The 10,145-nt window shown below is 42.5% G+C and overlaps 1 protein-coding gene across 1 annotated transcript in view; it reads right to left on the reverse strand.

Moving 5' to 3' along the window:
* The window catches only part of LOC108784582 (patatin-like phospholipase domain-containing protein 2), a 20,380-nt gene extending 13,105 nt beyond the window's left edge, over positions 1–7,275 (reverse strand). Inside the window, exon 1 of the mRNA XM_018553432.1 lies at positions 7,182–7,275. Within this exon, the coding sequence (XP_018408934.1) occupies positions 7,182–7,275 (94 nt within the window). The remainder of the gene's footprint in view (positions 1–7,181) is intronic.
* Between the last annotated feature and the right edge of the window lie 2,870 nt (positions 7,276–10,145).

The following is a 10,145-nucleotide window of genomic DNA, read 5'->3' on the forward strand; positions in this document are numbered from 1 at the left end:
ATTTTGAAAAACAGAAAAATAATATATAAAATATAATAATAATAATAATAATAATAATAATCTGAAAAAAAGACAAATGAGCAACTTTCCCCATCTGACTGATAATGGTGAATGTTCCCCTTTTGCCTGGTTATGATTTCAGTACAGCGGTTACAAAGTACTGTTTTGCCTCCAGATTATATAACAATATAGATAAAACGCACACAAAGATAAAATGATCTCTGATAAACAAGCTACCAAACTTTGATTTCTATATCATAACTTTTACTTTATGTGGCTTGTCCTTGGTGAGTCACATCAGATACCTGATTAGTTTCTCAGAAGAATATCAGTACGATTTCTCAGAACTCCCTATCAGTACTCGCAGCCTTGAATGTATATGGAGGAAAAAAAAAGAAAGCAAAATAGAGTCCTGGACTACTGAGGAATCTTAATTGTTAATCGGCTCAAATTCATGAGCAGAGCTGATCTTTTTCAAGGGAAACATGAGCAGAGCAGACTCGAGAGCGGTCAGCTCACACGATTCAACCAATCAGGGCCTGTACTCAGGTCACCACAGGAATTGTTACCTAATAGCACATTTCCTTGGCCTGGAAAGAGACCGTTCCCTTTTTACACCGCCTGACAAAAATGCAAAATATGCATTTTTTTCAAGGTGAAAGGCCAGAGAACGAAATTACAAGGTTTTTTTTTTTTTTTTTTTACAGAAACAAAAACACAACAATAAACCATGTAAAATGGGGAAATGGGTACAAAACACTGATAATTGGCCCATTGTTTTCTAGTTTAATTTTTTTTTAATTTTTAGTAAAAAGGACTGCAGCTGATATATTTTTTCGTTCAACCTGCGAGCTGAACTAAAAAACACATTCCTCCATCCACACTAAAGAGCATGGATGGATAAACCTTACACTGGGTTATTTTATTACAATGTCAGAATACCCAAACAGTCACTGTTCGCCCAAAGTTTTTTTTTAGATTTTGTGATCGAAGGATGCCACACGGAAGGGTGCTGACAGGGCACTTTCTTGTGTAAATTGCAGGACCAACAGCAGTGGATCCAGAAGTACAAAGAAATTGATATTTTCAAGACCTTCATCACCAGGGATGGTCATCTGCCCCACTATGCGGTGCCTTCAGATATCCAAAGGTAATCTGGTGTGCATGTATGGTCTGACCGCCCATAGGCACCAACATCACCTAGCATTACATCGTTATCGTTTACCTGAACAACATTTGTTTCTTGGAAAAGGGAGAGGATTGTGCCTATCACTCTTGCAGTGTCTCATGGGACATCTTACATCTTAAGTTTCCACAGCTGCAGTGCCAAGGTTGCCCTCCTCAGGTTTAACACCTTCATGCAATTTCAAAAGTTGTTTTTAAATCTGCAGCTTTCCTGAAAATACCTTGAGATCCTTCTATGAAGGTCCATGTTCAGGTGCGGTCTGTTGTAGAGTGACAACTGTCTCTCAACTGTGCTTCTGCGTGGTCACCCTGTAACATGCACCACTGGTAAAGACTACATGCGGCTCCACCAACACACACTGCATAGGCATGTTCGGCACAATGGTCACTATGTCGCCCTGATGAATGGACCCCGTGTGGGCGCCGTAACGTTGGCTATCTGATATATGTGACGCTACATATCAATAAATGAACACAAAGATTTTAACAATATCTTTCACGTGCTGGTGATCTACTTTCTCAAGATCGAACTTACACAGTGCCATCTGTGTTTATCACTACAAGCACCACATCTGCTACCCGTTGTAGACGCTGAAAGGAGTGCAGGGGACACATCTGTACACTGTGGTCTAGAGCAATGACATGCAGCCAACACTGGAGCCAATGCATGCAGAGAGGAAGTGGCTGAAGGAGATCAGCAGCACTGACATGCCATGACTTATTGCGGGTGGTTGGTTAAAAAGACAGCCAATTTGTATATTAACCACTTCCGGGTCGCAGCACGTCTATAGACGGCGGCCCACAGAAATGTATTGCTGTCATTTTTAACCATTCAGTGATGGCTGTTTATGTACAACTGACCCGGTGTCTATACAGCCGCCGGATCATTTGTTACCCCCACCCCGCGGCCGCTGCTGATCTCTCCTCCCATCACTGGACCCGGAAGTGTATTACATCACTTCCGGTATCACTATTTACATTATCTGGCTCTTAGAGCCAGGAGATGAAGCTGGGGAAACAAATCTCTGCTTCCTCAGCTTCTTTGGGGTCCCTAGGTAACATTAGGGGTCTGAAAGACCCCTGATGACTCCATAAAGAGGACCTGTCACACACTGCTATTACATAGGGGGCTTGTTATCCCCCTATGTGATAGCAATAAGGTTAGGGTAAAAAAAAGTGTTTAAAAATAAAAAAAAAGTAAAACATATAACAAAGATTTTTTTAAAATGCAAAAAAATTTAAAGTCCCCTGCCCCCCACATACACACGCGTCGGTGCATCTACGTGCAAAAACGCAGATTGCGCTACACATGTTACATATTGCCGTGAACATAGGAGTGAGAGCAATAATTCTAGCGCTGTCAATCACCGTTAGCACTAAACTGATGAGCAGTAGAGGCGTTTAAAGTGTTCCCTATGGGAAATTTTGGGTATTGAATTTTTTGGCGGCTTCACGGGCAAATGCAATTTTAAGGCTTGGCATGTTTGGTATCTATTTACCCGATGTGACCCAGTCTTTTATCAAAAAAAAATAATTGGGTATTATATTATGTTTCTGTGCACTAAATTCTAATTTAGTTTATTTTATCCTAAAAATACTGATTTGATAAACATTTGCGCAAATACCGTGCAACATAAAAAATTGCAACTAACATTTTTATATTCTACAGGGCCTCGGCTTTCAGAACATAGATCTGTCTATGTTCTGGGGTCTGAAAAAAGGGGTCTGAAGCTGTTTTCTAGCCAAAAATGTATATTTTATCACGTGTGCGCAAATAGTAAGAAAATGCTCTGGACAGCAAGTGGTTAACAGCCCAACAGATATGAAGCAAATTTCCAAACAGCTCAGCCAGAAAGGTTTCAGTTTATACCTCTTTGCATGTTGCTGAAGCTGCATTCTCTGATCAATAACTACACAGTGCATGGAAGCTTCTACAGACACATGCAATGGCTTTATGACATCTCAGATCAGGTCACTGTCCTCATTTCACTCATCGCTCACAGTGACCGAGGACGCCACTCTACCAGCACAACTGGAGGATGATCTGTGCAACGAAGTTCACATTTGGAAATCTCTGGAGAGAAGCCAAACAAACAACGACATGATCATTATCAGTGTTCTAACTGCCCCTAATCTGAGGGCAAAGTATAGCATGATCATAACAGCCTCTCCAGAGCTCCAATCACTTCTCATGTCATTTATATCACTGCTCATAGAAACCTAAAGCTTAAAGAGGAACTCCAGGCACAATAAAACGTAACCCCTGCAGTGGCCGAGTGGCTAGCACACAGGCCTACGGAAAAAAATAAAAAACGGTTACGATCTTCCTGTTAGGCCGAAGGAAACACAATAAACTGAGGTGCCCCTTTTATTTCACTTGTGGATGGTGCGTTTCCTGTTTTAGGTGGGTGGATACTGTCTCCTGTGCTACCCTGGAAGATGAATAGGGAAATATATATACACTCGCTGAACACATCCAGTGCAGAGAACAGAGCTGTGAAAGCGACCCAAAAGCTCCACCCACTACAGGCTGCCTGCAAAAAACTACAGGAGGGGGGGGATACAAGACCAGTCACCCTGCACAAGTAGTGAGAGCAGCAGGGACCTGTCTTTATTACAGGAAGCTGCAGCACAGAGGCAAAGTTTCACACTGGATTACTGCACAGTGCTGGAAGACATACACAAAGCAGACCCAGATTCAGCCAAGAGCACACATGAATCTTGTATTTAGACAATTATTGCTTAGCCCAGAGCTCTGCTTTAAGAGAAATCCATAGGCTACCATTGCAGACTTCTCCTGAGAATGCCCAGTTGTTACATTAGTCCAATGGCTCCAATACTACAAGTTTCTAACCCAGGACCAGCATGCAGCCCACGTGTCCAGATTGTATACTGACCGCACTTGCTGCATGCTTGTTCGAGGCAAGTGAGCCAATCAGACCGCTGGTGTTTTTAAAAGGAGGTAAGCGAGGGCAGCACACAATTCTCTGAGACAAGGATAGCTTTAACTTACAAGGTTTTAATGTGTGCCGACAAATGGGGTAGAAAGGTATATAAATGAACGGAGTGATAGGCTCACTATCTTACTTTGCCAAATGTCTAAAGTCCTGGTGCCCAACCCGTGGCCATTTAGTTCTCGTGCGGCCCCCAGACCCTGGCAACCAGTAGAGGAAATGGCTTGTAAAGGAGCCTAAAGGTGCGCATACACTGCACGATTCTCATACGGGAATCACGGGAAATCCCGCGATCGTACGAGAATCGTGCAGTGTGCATGAAGACGTGCGACCGTTTCTACTGTCTTTTGTCTAAGGAGCATGATAGAAAACCAGCCGAAAATCTTATGATTTTCGGCTGGTTAGAATGATGCTCGGGAGACAAATGCCGAAAGGGCCGGTGTGCGCACGCGCACACTGCCCGTTCAGCATTGTGGTCATCGGAAGTACGATCTGCCTGTCCAAGATGGGCAGATTGTACGTTTTTTTAATTACTTTACAACCATCACAAGACTAAGGTCTTGCGATGGTTGTAAAGTGTATGGCCACCTTTACTAGCAGTGATCTCTAGAAGTCTCAAGTAACGTGTTCCTAGTCTGTCTCCTGCAGCACGCCTCCAGTCTTCAGCCACAGCGACATCACATCCTCATTCTCCGACCATCTGCTCAAGATATTATACGAGGGCCAGTGTGATGTCACGGGTAACAATTGAGCCCCCTATACCACAGAGGGAGGGTGAATGAATGCGCACATTTATTTTTATACTTTGTATTCTATACTTCACTCCATCCAAAAGTAATAATTTCTATTTTGGATAGATATTTGCAGTCTGACTATCCTATCGGCTGCTCTGATAATAATAAAATATAATTACTACTATTATAATACAGGATTTATATATTGCCAACAGTTTGTGCAGCGCTTTACAAAGTAAGGAAGACATTACAGTTACAATACAAATGTTTTGATTACTTCTATTCCCCCAGCATACAGGATCTATTTATATGCAATTAATATTTCACATCATCAGTGTTGCATCCCTTTTATTTGTACAACACTGACACCTTTGCAGTTTATTATATCATATTAATGGCATTGTTTAAACTTGATCTTTGCTCAGTTTGCACTCAGGGGGATTTGTGTTTGTAAATATAAAGTTAGGACGTATACAATATCTGCAATAGGCACAGTCTGCTGAACTGGAGTGACCCAGCGACCTTTGTTCTCTATAATCTGTGTCATTCCTATAGTAACAGCCCAGGACTAGCTGACCAGCTGTAACCTCCAACCGAGGGGGGAGGGTGGACTACACGTCCACAAGTCAGCTCACCATCCACAGCCAATCACAGGCCAGCTCTGCAACTTGACACATTCCTCAAAAACAGCTTTCTAGCCCCAAAAGAATTAACATGTGTTCATTGAAAGAGTCCACACTTCATTGATCTCCAAGAGGGAATGAGAATGCTAAAACCATAGGGAATGTGCACCTTCCTGGGGAAAAAAAAGAAACCACAAAAGCATGTGTAATATATAGTATTTTATTATGTACTAAACTGTAGATTCACTGTAGGTGGAAAAGGAAATGTGTAAAGATTTTCCCTTTGCAGTTCCCACGATATAGATTAGCTGATTGCAGTCAGACTGCAAATATCCATCCCAAAAATCCAAAATAGAAATTCCTCCCTTTTGGGTGGAGTGAAGTTTACCAAGCAAAGTATAAAAATAAATGTATGCCTTTCTAAGTGTCATTTCTTCGGTATTGTCACATGAAATGATATAATAAAATATTTGCACACGTGAGGGGTGAACTCACTTCTGTGAGATACTGTACATAACAAACGCACACAGTCACACTGCTCTTACAAGTAGGACTACATGTCCAGCATAATTTTGTCGTGTGACTCACTGGAGAATGTACAATTAAGAATTACAAATAGTATTAGTAATTGTTCTGGAAGTCGGGCAGTGACTGAACATAGACCAGGAATCTCGTTTGATGGAGTCAATGCTCAGCCTGTAGATCAGATCACCAAGATCTATGGACAGGTCTCGGATACTTCCCAGTGAACTACACATTAGATTTTCTTGGACTGAACGTGAAATCTTTCCATTGTACACACAGTGGCTATAGAAGTGAAATGTAAACAGTTACCATGGACGGGGTAATGAATGTCATGACAGTTCAATCCTTTACAGCTCTTAGTTCCTGAACTTCCAGACAAGACATTCAGCGACCAATCCAATTATGACTTGGTTTCCCAGTGCCGAATTACATACAAATGGACGCGGTTGGAAAGGGCATTGGGGGGGATTACATTTTCCCAATCCTTTTCAGGGACAATTTTCAGTTTCTAGGAGCTTATGGGTGGCATGGGTTATACATCAGGTATTACTAGTACATTGGTTTCCACCACTCCCAGAGTATTATGGGAGGCTCCAATTGTTACTTGGATTTCAGTGCTAATGTGGTCACTAAAATTGTCTGCAAGGGAAGAGGATTGTGGCAAACTGTGCTGACTGACTGCTAACCAATCAATCCGGTACTGGCAATTTCGGCAAGTAGCACCGCTAGTACACAGGAGGGGGCACTGTCTGCGTGGCACCTCTAGCATACAGGAGGGGGGCACCGTCAATATGGACAAGAGTGCTTTTTGTATGCCACCTCTAATATACAGAACAGGGCACTGTCTGTATGCCACCTCTAGTATGAAGGTGGGGGGCACTGTCTGTATGCCACCTCTAATATATAGGAAGAGGCACTGTCTGTACAGCACTTCTAGGACAATGAAGGGGTTTGTCCATTATACAGGAGAGATCATCATCTGTATGGCACATCTAGTATATAGGGGTACTCTCAATTACACCGAGGGGAGCACGGTCTGTTTGGCACCTCTAGTACCGTATACAGTAAGGACACTCTCCATTACACAGATGGGGGAGCTAGCTGTATACCAGTAAAGATTTCCTCTCTGTAGGAACTTTACAGGAGGGGGCACACTGCACTGTCCATTATAGGACTGGACACCCCCACATGGTAAACCCCGAGGAAGCCGCAGCCGGCGAAGGACAGGTTCCAGCCCCGCTCCCGGTCGAACATGGTGGCTGTAGACGGGAGATGGAGCAGACAGGAGCCACCGGTCACCGAATTGACATGACAAGGAAGAGCCGAGCAGACCGATCATTCACAATTTAAAGGCCGGTCAGAGTGACAACCGAACTCCGCCCTCTGGAGGCGGTGCATAGAGAAAGCAGCAGCCAATCAGAACGCCACAGAAGACACTGGCCTGCTGCCCTGCGTTTAGGATTCCCCTGAGTGACGTCACCAGCATTGGTCTGGAAGCAGACAATCCGGGATTATTATTATTACTATTATTATTTTTGTTATTATTGTTGTTGTTATTGTTGTTGTTGTTGTTGTTAATAATGTTGTTATTATTATTATTGTTGTTATTATTATTTTTGTTATTATTATTATTAAACAGGCTTTATCTAGCTCTAACAGTTTGTGCAGTCCTTTAAAAAACGATGATGTAATGCAGGCCAGAGTTATCAGTAGGGAGTTTATTCCATACAATAATTATTCTAATCACTTTACAGTCCTGTATCACACATGAATACAATATTACACTGCATCATATATACGGCAATCCATGGCAAAGGGAGTTTTGCTCTATATTACCAGGAACATAATCAATATAGAGCAATATGGAGGAATAGAAAAGATTTATTTAGCATACATAAACCCATTTACATGATAAATTTACATGACATTGGGGGGAGGGGAAAAAACTTTTGACTTTAATGTCACTTTAAGATATTTTTTTTTTTTTATTCCCAAACATGCACACACACATTTTATTGGGAATATCATAATACTGATACGTTTTACTGCAATAAAACACCCATAATTGTATTCTACAATGCCAGCGCTGAAGGGGTTAATTTTTTTAACAAAATAAAATAATAATTATTATTACTTTGGGGTAAAGTCATACAGAAACTAAGCTTCTGCTGCTATCCCCTGCCAGTGGTGACTAGGCATCCCAGACCCACGTGTTCTCCTCTTTCAGCAGTGACACAGCAGCTCAACTCCCTCTGCCCTCCCTTCCCACTTGTCACTGCGATCATGTGAGCCGAATTGAAGACTGCCTGAGTAGCCAGCCAAGTCCACACATCGGATCCTGCCGGTAGGTATAATGCAGGGTAGGAGGGGGGGGGTGGCTTATAAATTAGTATGTGTCATGCTGTCCTGACGTCTTTAAAGCCCATGCTTTCCAGGACGGCATGGAACGTCCTAACGTCGGCAAGTGGTTAATGAAGATGCCCATAGAATGACACAATTTCACTCAGCCCTCTGAGTATGCACTTCCTTGTGTCACAACTTTCGCAGAGCCTGCCCTCTAAACTACAACTTAACATCTAAACAATGTAACATTATCATTGCTTTCTGGAAGCAATGCTTGATGGGATATGTAGTGTTGAGAAATTGAGATTGCATCACATCATGCAGCAGGGAAACAGACGCAAAGCACATTGGAACAAGTAATGGCACTACAAGATGGGAGTACTTTACACCCGTGTGCATGCCCCTTCCTTTGTAAAGCTGGCGTCGCTGTTTTGTGCTGGAAGTGTGCACCCTAGCATTGCACCCTAGCTCCCAGCCACACACTGATTATCAGGGGATGATAGGAGAGGCCCCCGATCACATAACATCCAATCACAGTGATCACATGATCAGGAAACACCTCTAGCATTTCAATCTCTTAAAGGACAGATGGGAAAGGGTTAAATAGAGCAATGCATTTATTACAGCCATTATATACTTCAGGTAATTTTACACAGCTCTTTACATTTCACATCAGTCCCTGCTCGATGAGCTTACAATTAGTGATGAGCCGAACACCCCCGTGTTCGGTTCGCATTCGAAATTTAGAACATGGGAAAAGTTTGAATTCGAACTCAAGCTCAATGCAAGTCTATGTGGGTAGAACGTTAAGAATCAATTGACCCCATTTTGAAGCCTTACATGCAAGTTATTGGCCATAATAAGTGTACGGTGATTCGGGTACTGCCCTGGGGGACATGTATCAATGAAAAAAACACTTTAAAAAAAATACAGATTTTAAAGGAGCAGTGATTTTAACATTGCTTGAAGTGAAACAATAAAAATGAAAAATTCCTTAAAATATCGTGCCTGGGGGGTCCCCTTAAACTGCCTGTAAAGTGGCAAATCTGTACAATGTATAGAACCTGCTGCAGCAAAACTGACATTTGTAAAGAAAAAAATTACATTAAAAAAAGCGTGTGGTCCCCCCTCCCAAACAATACCAGACCAGGAATGTTAGGAGGGACCCCATTTTATTCTTAAAAAATCGTGGGGTTCCCCCCAAAAGTCATAACAGACCCTTATGGTCTGGTAGGAATTTTAGGAGGGACCCCATGTAAAAAAATAAAAATAAAGAAGTGTGTGTGGTTCCCCTTTGCCTGTTCACACGACGTCCATTTTGTGTGCTGACCTGATCCGTATGCTCCTGCACTAAAAATGCATCCCAATGTATCCCTATGTGTTTTATGGGCTACAGTTCTAACGTGCGCAGTCCGTTCAGGTTACAACAGAAAAAATACTGCATGTCACATTTTGTACAGTCAGAAAACGGTCCGGAAACACAAAAACGTGTCAAAAATGCACTGCCATGCAGCTAACTTACTGACAGCCCCACTCCAGCAAAAAAAAATGTGTTTTTTTAAAACTGGAACACATCAAAAACGCATCAAAAACGCGGCAAAACACATAGCACCGCGTCTGCAGATCCGCACCTGATCCGGACCTGATCAAGACCTGAAACTCATGTGAACAGGCCCTCAGGCCTTGTTCACACCAAATGCAGAGCAGATCCGCTCAGGTTTCTGCACACGCAGTGCAGTGGGTTGTGTCGCGTTATTGCCGTGTTTTGATGCGTTTTTGAT

Source organism: Nanorana parkeri, unplaced genomic scaffold (genome assembly GCF_000935625.1).
Source record: "Nanorana parkeri isolate BGI_ZX_2015 unplaced genomic scaffold, ASM93562v1 scaffold120, whole genome shotgun sequence".
NCBI classification, from domain to species: Eukaryota; Metazoa; Chordata; class Amphibia; order Anura; family Dicroglossidae; genus Nanorana; species Nanorana parkeri.